The 17,187-nt window shown below is 36.5% G+C and overlaps 2 protein-coding genes across 9 annotated transcripts in view; both read left to right on the top strand.

Annotated features, from left to right (window-relative positions):
• Positions 1-13,700, top strand: part of G2E3 (G2/M-phase specific E3 ubiquitin protein ligase) — a 61,661-nt gene extending 47,961 nt beyond the window's left edge. For all 5 annotated transcript variants that reach the window (XM_004055044.5, XM_004055045.5, XM_055361352.2 and 2 more), the window contains 4 exons: positions 1,159-1,340; positions 6,387-6,559; positions 9,525-9,715; positions 10,448-13,700. In XM_004055044.5, the coding sequence (XP_004055092.2) occupies positions 1,159-1,340; positions 6,387-6,559; positions 9,525-9,715; positions 10,448-10,704 (803 nt within the window). In that variant the 3' untranslated portion in view covers positions 10,705-13,700. The remainder of the gene's footprint in view (positions 1-1,158; positions 1,341-6,386; positions 6,560-9,524; positions 9,716-10,447) is intronic.
• Positions 13,701-16,489: 2,789 nt separating this feature from the next.
• Positions 16,490-17,187, top strand: part of SCFD1 (sec1 family domain containing 1) — a 107,129-nt gene continuing 106,431 nt past the window's right edge. The window contains exon 1 of one of the 4 annotated variants that reach the window (XM_019009843.4): positions 16,490-16,634. In XM_019009843.4, the coding sequence (XP_018865388.1) occupies positions 16,577-16,634 (58 nt within the window). In that variant the 5' untranslated portion in view covers positions 16,490-16,576. Of the gene's footprint in view, positions 16,635-16,678; positions 16,698-17,187 lie in introns of those variants that run through there. The other 3 variants (XM_019009844.2, XM_055361353.2, XM_063697719.1) reach the window with 3 other exon arrangements.

Genomic DNA, 17,187 nt, shown 5'->3' with positions numbered 1-17,187 from the left:
TGTTAATGTCACTTATTAATAAGTTGCTTTCAACAATTTAAAAATTAAGGAAAAATTTACTTGTTTTGGCACATCAAAGTTGCTAATACATTTGAAATGACAATTTTAATTCAAGCTCTGACAGTAAGGTAAGACAGCATATACTGTTGGGAAGCATAACATAACAAGCATAAACTTGTGCCTTTGGGAAAGATTATTTAGTGATACAGATCAAGAACCTTAAAAATGTTCCTATCCTTTGATCTACTAATACCATCTGTAGGAATCCTAATCAAATAAATATAAACAAGAATATGCGAGTATGTTGACTGTAACATTATGTCTCATAAAGTTAGAAATATCACTTAGCCAGGATAGCCAGGGGGATGGTTTGCATTATAGTACATCTCTAAGTTAGTCTAAATGCATTTATTAACTGTAGATTTGAGTAATTTTGAGTAGTATGATAAAAAGTTAACAATATAATAAGTGGATAAAGCATAAGTCAAACTTTTTATATTTATATACACAAAGAGGTACAAATACAGTCATTTGTCACTTAGTAACAGGGATATGTTCTGAGAAATGTGTCAGTAGGCAATTTCATTGTGCAAAGATCATGAAGTGTACTTACGCAAACCTAGTTGGTGTACCCTACTACACACCGAGGCTCTATGGTAAAGCCTATTGGTTCTAGACTGCAAACCTGTATAACATGTTACTGTACTGAATACTGTAGACAATTGTAACACAATGGTAAGTATATGTATATCTAAATATACAAAAGGTAATGCATTGTGCTATGACAGTATAACATCACTAGGTCATAGGAGTTTTTCAGCTTCATTATAATCTTAGGGACCACCTTAGTGTATTTGGTCATTCTTGACCACAACATCCTTATATGGTGCATGACTGTACACCAAAGTGTTTACAGTGGTTATTATGGTGGTAGGTTTATTGTGTTTTATGTTTTCTACAATAGATTTTTACTTTATATTCAGAAAAATGTGTCTTTTTTTATATTTTAGGTGAGATCTATATTTTCTACATAATGATAGCTTCTAAGAATTATATTTATCTAATGCTTAGATTTTTGGACTAATTTTTAATATAAAAAATGATGGTTATCTTATAATAATAGAAGTGTATTTGATATATTTTCATCTGTATTTACAGCTCTGAAAGAGAATCTTTACTATGAAGCTGGCAAAATGCTTGCCATTTCTTTAGTTCACGGTGGTCCTTCACCTGGTTTCTTTTCTAAAACCTTGTTTAACTGCCTTGTTTATGGACCAGAAAATACCCAGCCAATTTTAGATGATGTTTCAGACTTTGATGTGGCACAGATTATAATCAGGGTAAGCAATGTATCTGTTTATTAAAATGCACACTACATTCTAGGTGTCTTTTAATGTAAATGACTGATCTGCAATAAAATAATAGTATCATCTATGAAGGAGTTAGGGATTGTAAACATATATTTCTGTTTACCAGTGGAGTTCTGAACCAGTTAAAAGATAGTTTTAAAAGTCAGATGGCTGGAGATTAAAGTGCCAGGTTTAATGTTGGTAAAACCAGTTGGATAATGTGATTTTGGTCTGTGTTCACCATGGCTTGTGAATACTTCTCAGAAATACATGGATTTGCCTGCCTTGCTAGAGACAACGTGAGGCAGATTCCCTATTGCAAGCTAGAAAGCAGATGAAAGTGCACTTTGATGCAGGCTGATGGATCTGAAGAGAGGAAGGATTTGGCTTACCAGTTAGAATGCTTTTCCTTCCTTCTATAGGGAGGTATGAATGATAGATGGAGAGAAAGACTAGGCTGAATTTCTTCCAAAGGGAAACAAGTGGTAGGGATCGGGGAGGACTTAATGCGTCCACCTAAAAATAGTTCATTTATTCAGCACTTATAATGGGTCCTGTACTAAACATGTCGCATATACAAACACTCATTTAACATAATGCCATATAAGTGTCATTGCCAACATGTTACTGCTTTAAAAACTGAGACAATGCAAGCCATTTAACTTTTCTTCTTAACCTCGCTCCTACTTAAGCATACTCTATCCATTGTCTCAATTAACAGGCAGTGTTGTTTAATGATTAAAAGCATAGGCCTTAGCCAGGCGTGGTGGCATGTGCCTGTAATCCCAGCTACTCTGGAGGCTGAGTCACAAGAATAATTTGAACCCAGCAGATGGAGGTTACAGTGAGCTGAGCTCACACCACTGCACTCCAACCTGGGCAACAGAGGGAGACACTGTCTCAAAAAAAAAAAAAAAAAAAGCACAGGCTCGGAAGTCAGATTTTACTTTGAATGCCAGCTCTTATAACTACTATATGCTGTGTCACTTTGGGCATATTAATCTTACTAAACCTCAGTTTCTAAATCACAGAGTAAGCACTATTGAAGTGTGAGTTGCTACAGTGTATTACAACAATTCTGTTTATTTGCCCTAAGACTGCTTATCCTAACATCATGTTTTAAATTGACCCTTTAATTCTTCGTTTTTCTTTTTGTGCCCTCTTTACTAAAAAAAAGTATATTTAAGCTTCATTGTCTCTACTTCGTATTTCCTATTTATTTCTTGTAATCAGGCTTCTGTCCCTACCACCAGTCTCAAGTTAGCTAGTTCATAGTTTATATCCAGGGATCTAAATATCCATGTCCAAAGGCCTTTTCTAATTTTTCATCTGCTGTGACTTCTGCAATTACCACTTAGAATTTCTCTGCAATATTTTATCTAATATTGTACTTCCTCCTACTTCTGATGATTCTCTCTTCTTTAATGCTTCTTACTTCTTCTTACCCCTGAAACTTAGCATTTTTCAGTGTTGTCTTAACAGTCCTCATTCTTTATTATTTGGAGAGCTTCTTCTCTCCTGTAATCTTTCTGAATGATTTACAGACCTGTATTTTTGAGCCCCCGGACTTTTATATACAGATAAGACCTGGGTCTTGCTAGCACATTGAGTCCAACATGTTTAAGATAAAAATAGTATTTTTCCCAGAATTTTTTGTTTGATTGTTTTTTGTGGGGCTTTTTTGTGTTTTTACCTGTTTGCCTTTTCTTTCCAAGAGATTTCTTACTTCCAAGCTGTCTTGGAGAGTCATTTTCATACTCCTCCATTTTCCAGTTATATGTCAAGTCACCTGCCTCTAAGACTGACTTATCGTCAACCTTTCCTTCCTGTTTCTAGTGTGCCTATTTTACCAAACTCAAATTTTCCCTAGGCTTAGACAATTAGAATGTTGTCCTAATATTCTTATTTGGGATGATTCTTCCAAAAGTACAGTTTTGACCATATTGCTTTCTTCCTCAGGAATCCCCCAATGGCTTCTCATTGCCTGTTGAACGAAGTTGAAGCTCTTCATTAGGGCATTTAAGACCTTCACCTCTCTTCATGGCTTTATCTACTCCAGTTTCTGTACTTTTTATCCAGTGTTTGTTCATTTATTTAAGAAATACTATGTATTCTGTCCTGTTTTGTTACTAAAGATAGAGTAGTGAAGCAAAGTATCTACCTTCTTGGAATTTACATTAAGAGAGAACACAGAAGATAAACAACAAATGTAATATGCCATCACGTAGTAAAATGTATTATAATGCTAAATAAAACAGAATATGGCCGGGCGCAGTGGGTCACACCTGTAATCCCAACACTTTGGGAGAACAGGCGGGCGGATCACCGGGGTCAGGAGTTCGAGACCAGCCTGGCCAACATGGTGAAACCCCATCTTTACTAAAAATACAAAAAAATTAGCCGGGTGTGGTGGCGTGTGCCTGTAGTCCCAGCTGCTTGAAAGGCTCGCTTGAGCCTGGGAGGCGGAGGTTGCAGTGAGCCGGGATCATGCCACTGCACTCCAGCATGGGCAACAGAGTGAGACTCCATCCCAAATAAATAAATATATACATAAATACATACATACAACAGAATAAAAGGAGATAGATAAGGGTTGGAGTATATATAAGTTAGGTTTTAGGCTAAACTTCTGTATCTCATAGACCCAGAAAGACAGTGGCTCAAACAAGGCAGATGTTTACTGTTCTGTAAAATCCATTGTCTAGATTTTAGGGTAAGAGTTGGCAAAAAATGGCCTGTAAGTCACGTTCTGGCCTGTTGCCTGTTTGGTAAATAGTTACATTGGAATGCAGCCATGCCTATTTGCTACTGATCTGACTGCTTTCACACTATAGTGGCAGAGTTGAGTAGCTGCAACAGATACCATATAGTTTGAAAAGCATAAAATGCTATCTGGCCCTTTATACAGATGGCCCTCTATTTTCGAGATAGAGTTGTGATTTACAAAACCGTCTAAGGACTTGAGTTCCTTCCTCTCATTATCGTGTAACACTTAGCATTATTGTTTTCATCCACGTGGTTGAAGCTTGCTCTTAAAGGAGAAAAGTGGAAGTTGAGAGCAGGGAAGTTTGACATGTTGTTTTTACTTACATCCCATTGAACAGTCATGTAGCCCCACCTAGCTGCAGCAAAAGTTTGGCTATGTGCCCAGCTGAAACTCAGGGTTGAGGGTTTGCAGGGATGAGGCAACATATACCCAATTATTACTCCGACAGGGTGTAAAGATAGTATTTTGAGCAGAATAGTCATGAGAAACTTAGGAGATTTCAGCAGAGATTTTGAATGAATGAGAAGAAGTCATGTAAATCTCTAAGAATGTTTTAGGAAAAGGAAATTGCAAGTAAATTTTCTGTTAATGGATTGTTTCCTATTTTTAACTGTTTCCATCTGTACCTTTAAGAGCTAACCTGTATGAAAGTGTCTTGCACATAAATGGCCAAGTATTTCTTTGTTTATGCTGTTCACTAAAATATTCTTGATAAAATTCTGTCCATCTTTTAATTCTCAGCTGATATTCTTTTTCATAAATTCTCAGGTCATCTTTCTTGCCTATCTAGTGCTAGGTAACTTTTCTCTTTTTTTTTCTTTTCTTTTTAAGAGATAAGGTCTCAGTCTGTCACCCAGGCTGGAGTACATTGGTGTGATAATAGCTCACTGAACCTCCAACTCCTAGGCTCAAAATCCTTCTACCTCATCTTTCCGAGTAGCTAGGACTACAGGTGTATACCACCCACACCAGGCCTTTTTTTTTTTTTCTTTAGAGAGGGGGACTAGCTGTGTTGCCCAGGATGTTCTTGAACTTCTGGCCTCAAGCAAGCCTCCCACCTCAGCCTCCCTAGTAGCTAGTCTTACCTAGTGCTATATAATTTTTCAATGTCAGTTATTTCCTTTTTTATAAATAGTTTCACGTAGTAAAGTGGCATTATGCTCTGGATTTCTTGAAGGCAGAAATAGACAAATTTGTTGAACTGGATGATCAGACATTTATTCTAGAAGAATATTTCTTGGTTTACTTTCTTTTTTTATTTTATTTTTTTGTTGATCATTCTTGGGTGTTTCTCACAGAGGGGGATTTGGCAGGGTCATAGGACAATAGTGGCGGGAAGGTCAGCAAATAAACAAGTGAACAAAGGTCTCTGGTTTTCCTAGGCAGAGGACCCTGCGGCCTTCGGCAGTGTTTGTGTCCCTGGGTACTTGCGATTAGGGAGTGGTGATGACTCTTAACGAGCATGCTGCCTTCAAGCATCTGTTTAACAAAGCACATCTTGCACCGCCCTTAATCCATTTAACCCTGAGTGGACACAGCACATGTTTCAGAGAGCACAGGGTTGGGGGTAAGGTCACAGATCAACAGCATCCCAAGGCAGAAGAATTTTTCTTAGTACAGAACAAAATGAAAAGTCTCCCATGTCTGCTTCTTTCTACACAGACACGGCAACCATCTGATTTCTCAATCTTTTCCCCACCTTTCCCCCCCTCTCTATTCCACAAAACCGCCATTGTCATCCTGGCCCGTTCTCAATGAGCTGTTGGGTACACCTCCCAGACGGGGTGGTGGCCGGGCAGAGGGGCTCCTCACCTCCCAGTAGGGGCGGCCAGGCAGAGGTGCCCCTCACCTCCCGGACGGGGCGGCTGGCCGGGCGGGGGGCTGACCCCCCCACGTCCCTCCCGGACGGGGCGGCTGGCTGGGCGTGGGGCTGACCCCCCCACCTCCCTCCCGGACGGGGCGGCTGGCCGGGCGGGGGGCTGACCCCCCAACCTCCCTCCCAGACGGGGCAGCTGGCCGGGCAGAGGGGCTCCTCACTTCCCAGTAGGGGCGGCTGGGCAGAGGCGTCCCCCACCTCCCGGACGGGGCGGATGGTCGGGCGGGGGGCTGATCCCCCCACCTCCCTCCCGGACGGGGCGGCTTCTTGGTTTACTTTCACTGCACCCATATGTACTAAGAAATTTGAGTATAAATTAACAAGTATCATTTGAAATGTGCATGTCACTCAAAAGTAAATGGGTAAAGTGGCAGTATTTTCTCCTTCATTACAGTTAAATACTGCAACAACTGTAGCTGACTTAAAGTCAATAATAAATGAATGCTATAACTACCTTGAGTTAATTGGATGTCTCAGACTTATAACGACATTAAGTGATAAATATATGTTAGTAAAAGATATACTTGGCTACCATGTAATTCAGAGAGTCCACACACCCTTTGAAAGGTAAGTTGTTTCTATTAATATATGGCTCTTTCAAATTACATGTTTAAAGTGGTTAATTATCTTGTAATGTGAGATATATTTGGTAATAAGTGAGATGTTTTTCTCAGAAAAAAATTTAAATGCTATTTTTAAATAATAACTTAAGCCTTTTTAGGATGATTACTGTTCTGATCATTTAATAAGCATTGTGTAGGTCGGGCATGGTGGCTCATTCACACCTGTAATCCCAGCACTTCAGGAGGCTGGGGCAGGCAGATCATTTGAGGTCGGGAGTTTGAGACCAGCCTGACCAACATGGTGAAACCCCGTCTTTACTAAAATACAAAAATTAGCCGGGTGTGGTGGTGGGTGCCTGTAATCTCAGCTACTTGGAAGGCTGAGGCAGGAGAATTGCTTGAACCCAAGAGGCAGAGGTTGCAGTGAGCTAAGATCATGCCACTGCACTCCAGCCTGGGTGACAGAGCAAGATTACCTCTCAAAAAAATGAAAAAATAATTGTGTAAATGTATGATGCTTTCATAGAAATAACCACTGCTTCAGATTATAATTTTTTTCTAAAAAATATTCTTTTTAAAACTCTTACCACATGAGCAACTATTCTGTCTCTGTGCATTCATTTAATAACTATGTATTGAGTACCTTTTATCTGCTGGGTAATACATATATTGACCATTCTTTGATTAACAAGGTATGTATGATTCCTGCTATCCTTTAGTTTAGAACACTGGTCTAAGTTAGACAACTTATGTATCTACTTACACTCTTACAATTTTTTTAAACAATGGAAATACACATATGAAAGTCTGTAATCACCATCCAGATCTAACACTTATTAACTTGTGCCTGTCTTGTTCATCTTTATCCTACCCTTGTTATTGACTCCAGTATTATTTTAAAGCCAATACCAGATATCATCTCAAACCTGATAAATTCATTTAAAAAAAAGTAGAATCATTAATCCATAGATTTAAATATATTTGATGTGTTTAAAATCTTTATAGTTACTATTATTACTGAAGTTTATATGTCTTGGACCAGTATAAGTCTCTTTATATTATTGTTCTTTTTAATTCTTTCGATGTGAGCCTTAATGGTCTTTGTAAGCTTTTTTGCTATATGGTATCACAAGGTGTTTCAGGCTCATTTTGTACATTTTAGCCTAAGGAACCTTTGTTATTTTTAATGGGAAATGGGTAATTCACAACCACAGTCTGGATGCTAGAGATTCTTACTTTTGGTGGGTTGGTCATGGTATCTAGACTTTTTCATTGAACCCAAATTAGAAAATCAAGGGTTTTTAAATCTATTTTAATCTATTTTGTTTTTTTTTAAAAATCAAACTTTTTTTCAAAGATACATTATGAGCGTGTCCTGATAATTCTAATTCAGATTCTCTATTGCATGATTTTTACTTAATATTTTCTTCGTCCTGTGTTGAGAATTCCAGTTCTTAATGACACTGGAGAATTTAAGTATGAAGCAACTATTTCATGTGATTTATTCCACATTTCATAACCAATAGTCTCAGAATAACAATACTACCATTATCAAATTGTTGTGCTTATAAGTCATTGGAATATTTTCTGTGTGGCTAAAAATTGAGCATAAATTGCATTTTCATTTTTTATTTTTAGTGATTAATTTTTATTAACATTTCATTTTATTTTAAAATTATATAAAATGTTTTGTATAGTTCCAAAGTCAAATATAATAAGAATATATTGAAAGTATATTCAAAGAAGTATAGGTTTCATCCTTACTATGTCCACCATTCAACCCTTTATGAAGTAACCATTTTGGCAACTTTTTTGTGGTTTATTCTTTTATTATTTGTTTTTCTTTTTAATGATAACAGATAAACATATGTGTGTTCTTAGCTCATTTTATGCTGCTATAACAATACCTGAGACTTGGTAATTTATAAAGAAAAGAAATTTATTTCTCACAGTTCTGGAGGCTGGGAAGTCCAAAGGCATAGTGCCAGTATCTGCTCAGCATCTGGTGAGAGCTGTCTTGCTGTGTCATAGCATTGTGGAAGAGCAAGTGAGCACTCAACCCATAGATGTGCCCTCGAAATCAGGCTGAACTTACCCTTTTTATCAGGAGCTCACTCCCACAATAATGATATTAATCCATTTATGAGGGTGGAGCCCTTGTGACCTAATCACCTCTTAAGGACCCTATCTCCCATTGCTGTTATACTGGCCATTAAATTTCAACATGAGTTTCGAAGGAACTCATTTGAAACCATAACATTCTGCTCCTGGCACTCTAAAACTCATGTCCCACTCACATACAAAAGAGTATCTGAGGAGGTGAATAGGAAATTTAGAAAGTCAGGCAAAAATGATATGTTTGTTCTTTGCTTATTAATGAAAATGTGCATTTTAAAATATTCAGTTGTTACTTGCATTTCTTTTGTTAATCATATATTTTTGTTCATTTTCCCTATTGATCTTTCAGAAGAATTTGTATTCTTTGCATAAAATTAATTTTCTGTCATATAAAATATCTGTCATTTGCTTTATCTTAATTTCTTTTTAGCAATACATGGGTTTTAAATTTTTATGTAATGAAGATTTATCACTCGGTAATATCTGGGAAACTTTATTTTTATAATAATTAGCTTTGAAGTGTAAAACACTTCAGATTTTGATGTCTTTCTTACTAATAAAAACTTGTTAGTTTTGAAACTATAAAGCCAAATAATGTAGGTACATAAAATATTCATTTGATATTAATGTACTTGCTTGTTATGGATTTGAAAGTATCATGTGTAGTATATCCATATCTTCTCTTTTTCCTCACATATGAAAATATGATTGTCTTGTGGGGGTTTTTTGGTTGTTTTTTAAAAATCATTAGCTGTTTTGAAAAAATGCCAGATAAAATGCTGGAAATATTCCCTAATATAATACCAAACACATATGTATGAATGTTGGCTCATTATTTTTCTTCTCTTAAGTTTTAAGCAGGGTCTGAAAACCCTTGGTGTTTTGGAGAAAATTCAGGCTTATCCAGAAGCATTTTGTAGCATCCTGTGTCATAAACCTGAGAGTCTTTCTGCAAAAATCCTTAGTGAGCTTTTTACAGTACACACATTACCTGATGTAAAAGCTTTGGGGTTTTGGAACAGTTACTTACAGGCTGTTGAAGGTATGTGGATATTTTATTTTACTTTTAACGATCTCAGAATATTTGTTTCAGCATATTTGTTGGGGGTTTTATTTGTGTATGTTTTGCCTTTGGGTATTAAGATGCTAACTCCGTATTTACAAAAGAAAGTTATTTCAAAGCAAGTTTATATGACTGAGTTAAAAATAATGAGAAAAGATTACGGAGTAAATTTATGTTTTGTAATTTTTTTCTCTAGATAAGTTCAGGTGAAAGGCATTCTTTCTAGAAAACATTATTGTCACCGCATAGAACAGTTTTAATCCTAATAATCTGTTTCATCATTTTCAATTTGAAGTTAAACTAAATTATTCTTCATCCACTGGTCAGGGCTATAACAATGATATTTATCATTGAGCATTAGCAGTGTAAAATCATTCTGCCTGATAGAGTGGAGAAGAATTTAACTTATAGTTGAAATTTTGTTTAGCTAGATTTTTGGTTTTTTACCGTTTAGTTTTTCTGTCTGTATTTGTTATATACAATAAGTAGTTGTACTAAATGATTGTATTAGTCCTTCTACTTTGAGATTCATTTATGTACTGTTTGCCTGTTACTACATCTGACTTTGTGATTTAGTTTGCCCAAAACAAATGTGGGAGTCTGTGCCTTTCAGTATTCCAAGTCTATTTGGAGAAGAATCTATGATGATAGCAATATATAACATGGATATACTTTTGTTTCTTTTACTCTTTTATTGGTAAATTTTTTCAGATGGTAAATCTACAACAACAATGGAAGACATTCTTATTTTTGCAACTGGTTGCAGTTCCATTCCTCCAGCTGGATTTAAACCCACTCCTTCAATTGAGTGTCTGCATGTGGATTTTCCTGTTGGAAACAAGTGTAATAACTGTTTAGCAATTCCCATCACCAATACATATAAAGAGTTTCAAGAAAATATGGACTTCACCATAAGAAACACTCTAAGACTAGAAAAGGAAGAAAGTTCTCATTACATTGGACATTAAAATGTTTCCTTGAACAAAGAGAAGCTTCTTTAAAAGCTGCTATTGATAACTCTTTTATTTCACTAACCTTTTCATCATCACTTTGAACAAACTAGTTAGCTTCTTGACCTAATAAAATGTATGATATGAATATAAAGGAATATTATAGCCACTTAGGCTAAAAAAAGGTTTTTTTTGTTAAAGCATACTAGTCAAAATTGGTGATAATTTCTCATTTTCTTGATATACATACTTCATAAACCTCAATATAAATACTCTCAAAATGGTTGTATGGATTTTATTTAGGTATGGTAGCATGGTTAATAAAAGTAAAAACTGTTTTACTCACATTTTTTGTAAATTAGGATTACATATAGAATGCCACAATTTTTCTAGGTTTATTCAATTTTCAAATTATTCCTCATTTTATTTTAAAGCATTAAATAGAAAAGCTAATTGGTTAAATTTTGTTATATAAATCAGAGTCATATATTCTGGGATTTGTGTTACTATGCATACTTTTCTAGGATGTCACCAAATTAGTTGTTTAAAATGTTTTTAGATTACTGATTTATATTAAGATGACCCACACTGCAATTAGATTATGCCTAGTGGGAAGTATTATATAAAAAGCAGAATTAAGCTGGGCACATGTGCCTGTAATCTCAGTTATAAGGGAGGCTGAGGTGGGAGAATCGAGATACTCAGCCAGCCTGGCAGTGTAGCAAAGACTCCATCTCAAAAAAAAAAAAAACAGAATTGCACAAATTTTCTGGAATCTATGGACATTCCATGAGCTTAAACACTTTTGAGGTGGATAACATTTAGTTGAAAATACCTAAGAAAGTGTGTCTTCTTTAAAGCCTTGGCTTTAATCGTGGGAAATTTTTGTTGTTGTTGTTGTTGTTTGTATCCTATGTTTGGTATTCTGTATGTCTGATCCATAATCATTTTAGATATTTGAATGATCTCTGTGGATTGGTAGGTTTGGCCTTTTGACCATTATTTATTATCAAGTTGGTTGTATGCTAAGGTAAGTTGACGCCATAGCATTATACAGTTATCTTCATTGCTCTTGAATGATATCTGTTATATAAGCAATGTATAAATAAAGTAAAAAGGATAGAATGAAAAACCCATTCTAATGTCACCACTCAGAGATAAGTACCGTATTTCTGTGTATCCTTCTATAAACTCTTTACTTCTGTTTCCTTTATTTTTTAACTTTAATAATGCTACTAAAAGACAATACCTAAAAGTAACTGTACTAACAAAGTGCTAACAATGTGAAAATATATAGTTCCATAGTCATGTCCCCATATTTATACTCCCACAAAAGAAAAAATTGGAAAACAAAGTCTGATGTCCTTAATCTATTATCATATTTAAATGATATAATGGTTCAGTTTTCCATGAAAGTAAATCATTATGATAGGTAAATCATTATGGGAAGTAAAATGTTTTAACCATATTTTTCTTAATACACAAAACAGGTGTCAGCTGTTGTATTCTCACCCTTCTTAAGAAAAATCATTAAATTATTGATATTTTTTAAGTAACAGAATAGATTTGAAAGAGATAATATATCTCTTAATACCAAAGGAAAACTAAAACATAATTCTAGTGTACTTTTCTTTGTTCCCTCATGTCTTTTTCAATCTGTACACTAACATACCTAGCAAATTTGTTTTACTTTAACTTGAAATATTTAAGAACATTAAACAAGACGTTTCTTTGGCTTTGGTTGAATTTTTTTGTCTTACCAATAGTAATTGAAAGATCAATTATCAAAGAGTTTGAATAGCTAATATAAACCCCAGAGTCACCATACAGTTTTTATTCCAAATATGTTGATAAAAAGATATTTGTTTCTTTATCCACCTTATTTTTATTACAGCTAAAAACCAATACAAACCAATAAAACCTAGTTAAAGCTATTTTCTGGTTTTTAGTTGCAATTAATTTCCCCTAGGGTAGAAATTAAAGCTGATTAAGTCACACACACATACTTTGTTGGGGTGGGGGTGGCAGGTGGAGAGGCAGTGTACTTGGGTTAGCTACAATTAAAAACAGTATTTCAATTCCTCATTTGACTTATTTTATATATAGACGGGGCCTTAGTGATAAGATGGTGTAAATAATTTAGGATATTCATGTTTTAAAGTGAAGCATAAATATTTATTTTGCAAAATGTTTTCTAGTTTGAAGGATGTTCCATTATTAGCATTTTTAGATTAATCTGTATGGTCAAGGAATATCAGAGAAACCTGTAGGTTATTTATTTTCTGCAGTGTCATTTTGTCAAATGGTTGGTATTATAATTGTTCTTTTCTTATTAATTTTATAACCAGTGCATAATTCTTACATTAGATTTTTAAAAAGAATTATGCTATAAATCTTTATAAATGTGTATATATATTTCTTAAATATTGCAATTGCCTAAATGTTGTATATTTTAAGGCTGTTTTCTCTTGCTCTTAATGTTGAGGAAAACTATAAATTGATCTATAATGCATCTACTGTTAATGGTTTTGGTTAGTTTGATATTCATTGTTTTTAAACACTTTCCAATATGGAAACTTTAACACCTTTTATACAATTCTCTACTATTCAAGATATTCTTTAAAATATCTCACCAGAAACTTACAATTTTATACTTTGTAATTTTTAGTTTCTGTAATTTGAGGAAGTGACTTTTTTTGTTTGGGTTAAGTAAAAAGCCTTTGATTGATTACCAGCATGAGAATTCACCTTGGTTTCTATTTTATGCATTTGTAAATTTTTCCCCTAATTATATGGAAGCTATTGGAACTTTTGTATTCAGTGCTAAATACTAAGTCAAGGGGAGTATATTAGGTAAGTTTTTTCAGTGACTGTGCCTTTAGCATTCAGTCATTATAAGAAAATGATCAGAACAAAATCATTACATTATAAACATGTAATTCTTTTATATAGTGATTATCATGTACTGCATTGTTACTTTAAAATAAGCTATTAAACTAGTTTTTATGGTTCAAGTAATGCAATACAAAGTTTCATGCTTCAAGTAATGCAATACAAAACATAACACATTTAATGATGAATTACTTGAATGTATATTATCTGTGGTTTAGGAAAATTTGGATTGTCTTGAAGAGACTCAGTTTTCAAGTTCTGATTTTGACCGTTATCTCTTCTAATTCATAAACATATCCCAGTACCTACACTATGCCAGGTATTATGCTAGGTGATCGTTTATATGTCAGCCTATTTCCCCCCCTTTTTAAATACTGCCAGATTAACCAAAAAGCGTGACATTTATAACAATGTTTTATAAATAAATAAATGTGTTTATGCCACTAAAGGTAAACTGCCTATTTAAACTAAGTAATTTTTTGGGATTTAACAAGATTAAGATTCTGACGAAACTGAAAGATACAAGATTCCTTTACTCTCCACATTTGAGAGATCCTATAAGCAAGCAGTGTCTGACACCCAGGAACCTATAGAAATGAGGGAATCTGTGTTAAAACTATGTATCCTCTAACGTAAAATAGCTTACCAGAATAAATTATTTAAGCCAAAAATCCGGACTCAGATAAATGGCTATAGTAAATTAGGTTAATGAACAATCTGTAGCCATAGATTATTTTCAGTCTTTCTGATTCTAATAAAACAAATACCTTATTCAGTCTCAGCCTTACAAGGGCTATTTGTCTATGGTTGCTGTTCTTCTGTGAGGTGTATTTTTCTATAAATTTATTGCCCACATTCTGTGCACTCAGGAGTTTTTATCATTTCATATATATGCAGCGTACATCAATTTTAAAATTGTCTTAGTGGTTTTAACACGACTCATAGTCTTGGGAGGGAATCTGTGATGGAACTGAAGTGGCTCAATGATGGATTTGCATTTGAAAATGGAAGTACCCAAATGAGCAAAATTGGGCTCTCAGACATTTTATATTTCATAGAGACTGCAGAATGCAGTAGAACTTTCCCATAGGGCAGAAATAATTTGTTTAGTTGGAACACACCTAGATCATTGAAGATTCCTTCAAAATATTAGTAATAGTACTGAAGAAACACATGTATTCCAGTTAATTTCTTAATGAATGTGCCAATTAGCTATAAAAATGAGATTACATAATTTTTATTTTCTTTTTTGAGACAGAATCTCAGACACCCAGGCTGGAGTGCAGTGGCGTGATCTCTGCTCACTGCATCCTCTGCCTCCCAGGTTCAAGCAGTTCTCCCTGCCTCAGCCTCCCCAGTAGCTGGGATTAAAGGCGCCCACCACCACACCCGGCTAATTTTGTATTTTCAGTAGAGACCGGGTTTCACCATGTTGGCCAGGCTGGTCTCGAACTCTTGACGTCAGGTGATCTGCCCACCTCTACCTCCCAAAGTGCTGGGATTACAGGCGTGAGCCACCGCACCCGGCAGAGATTATGTAATTCTTAAAAGGTGAAGACTGTAGGTTCAATGCTAGGATGTTTCCTAATAGAATTAAAAATAAGATAACCTGTTTTAAATGTCACAAAAGTAAAGTTTTTATTAATGAAAAAAGCCAGTGTTTCACACTATAAAACAATATATAATCGTTAGGCTAACCATTTCATTTATATAATTTTGAAAGTTAAGCTTTTGAGGCACAGAGTGATTTCATTTCAGAATTTGGTGCAACTTCATAATGAAGCGTCATCAATGAACTCGGGAAATGAGCTGCCATTGTGTATCCATTTTGGTCATACAGTAAAATCTATGGATTAAGTTAGAAATCATCTATCCCATATATTTTGCGGTCACGTGGCTTCAAGTGTACATTAAACCGCCAGCACAAGACCAGCCTGGCCAACATGGTGAATCCCCGTCTCTACAAAAAAAAAAAAAAAAAAAAAAATTAGCCGGGCGTGGTGACCCCTGCCTATAGTCCCAACTAGTGGGCAGTCTGAGGTGGAAGGATAGTTTGGGAGGATCGCTTGAGTCCGGGAGGTCGAGACTACAGTGAGCCGAGATTCTGCCACTGCACTCCAGCCTGAGCGACAGACAGTGAGATACTATCTCAAAAACAAAACAACAAAAAACCAGCACATCAGCCTGGCCTGATGGTTTGCCCCTGTAGTCCCTAGCTACTTGGGAGACTGAAGCAGGAGGATCGTTTGACCGTCAGAATTTGAGGCTGCAGTGATCCCTGATTGCGCGCTCCAGCCTAGGCAACACCCCCCCCACTGCTTGACTTCCTTCCCACGGCAAGGTGATTTTGCAATTACTACAAGGAAAGAGGAGAAATGCTAATTTCTCATTTTGTACCTCCCTGGATCCCGTGTCCATGCCGGCAGAACGCCACCATAAAGCTAGACCTTTTTTTTAAAGAGATGAGACTGAGAAATATGCCAGATCAGAGTAATGCTCCAATGCTTTCCGTTTCTCTGGAGAAAGGAGCAAAGGGAAGACTCCTGCTGCACTGAGAAACGAAAGCTAACGTTAAAATGTTGCCTGTGTTTCAGGAGCTTCATTTACTTCAGTCCTGTGGTCCTTATCCTCCTAGAGTATTATCACCCTTTAAGTGCCCTGTAAGTCACCAAACCAACAGTTCAGTAATTAAGTTCTTAGCACTACACGCTCCTACCCTAACAGCTCCATTTAATGTTGCTACCATTTGAGAGAGTGTGGCTTGATTCGGTAGGATAAAAACTCTTAGTATTCGCCTAACATTACGGGCCACTGAGTTAACCTGCACCGGGTCTCCCAGTTCTACCGAGAGTGGAGGTCTTCCTGGAGGAGGTGGGGTCCGGCCCTCAGGCACACCCTTTGGCCCCGCCCTTCCGGGCTTTGCTTCCGGGGCGGTAAGGGCAGCCACGTCATCCCCCCGCTCCGCTCCCCAGCCGGGCAGTGGCTCGTGGGAGCCAAGATGGCGGCGGCAGCGACAGCAGCAGCAGCAGCAGCCAGTATTCGGGAAAGGCAGACAGGTACTGACTTATTCTCTTCTCCTTGAAGCTTCGTGACTGCCCCGACGACATCCTTCTCGTCTGGTGCGTGCAGCTCAGAGACCGATCTCCGGGAGTTTAATCCAGTCCCTAGAACATCAAGAGCCCCTCCCCTTTGAGTTTTTGGGGAGAAGATGCCATTAGCTTGAGGACTCGGTTCCTCCTGTGGTGCAGGAGAAGGAGCTTCAGCGGTGGGCGGATTGCTACGGCCCTGCTCTTGTCTCCTTCCTAGTGGGCATCAGAAGGCCATCACAACAAGATCTAGCAGCTGATAGCTTCTTATCTATGTTGCCACCTATGAGGTCTCCGAGTTTCTGTGCGCGGTTCATTTCTCCTGGTTTTGATTTTTAAGAGAACTTCCATTTTCTGACACTCAGAATTAGAGAATTTAGGTATTTTCACAGCGGCTTGCTTTGCGCCACTTCTCTACTTCGGACCAGTCTTTTGCGGGTACCTGCAGAAAAATGCCTGGTGATAAACATTTTCTCCTTCAGCTTGCTGGAAGGCATTGAAGAATGGCAAAACAAATGAATTA

This window comes from Gorilla gorilla, chromosome 15 (genome assembly GCF_029281585.2).
Source record: "Gorilla gorilla gorilla isolate KB3781 chromosome 15, NHGRI_mGorGor1-v2.1_pri, whole genome shotgun sequence".
NCBI classification, from domain to species: Eukaryota; Metazoa; Chordata; class Mammalia; order Primates; family Hominidae; genus Gorilla; species Gorilla gorilla.
The sequence above is the reverse complement of the archived record's forward strand: the minus strand, read 5'-3'. Positions and strand labels throughout refer to the sequence as shown.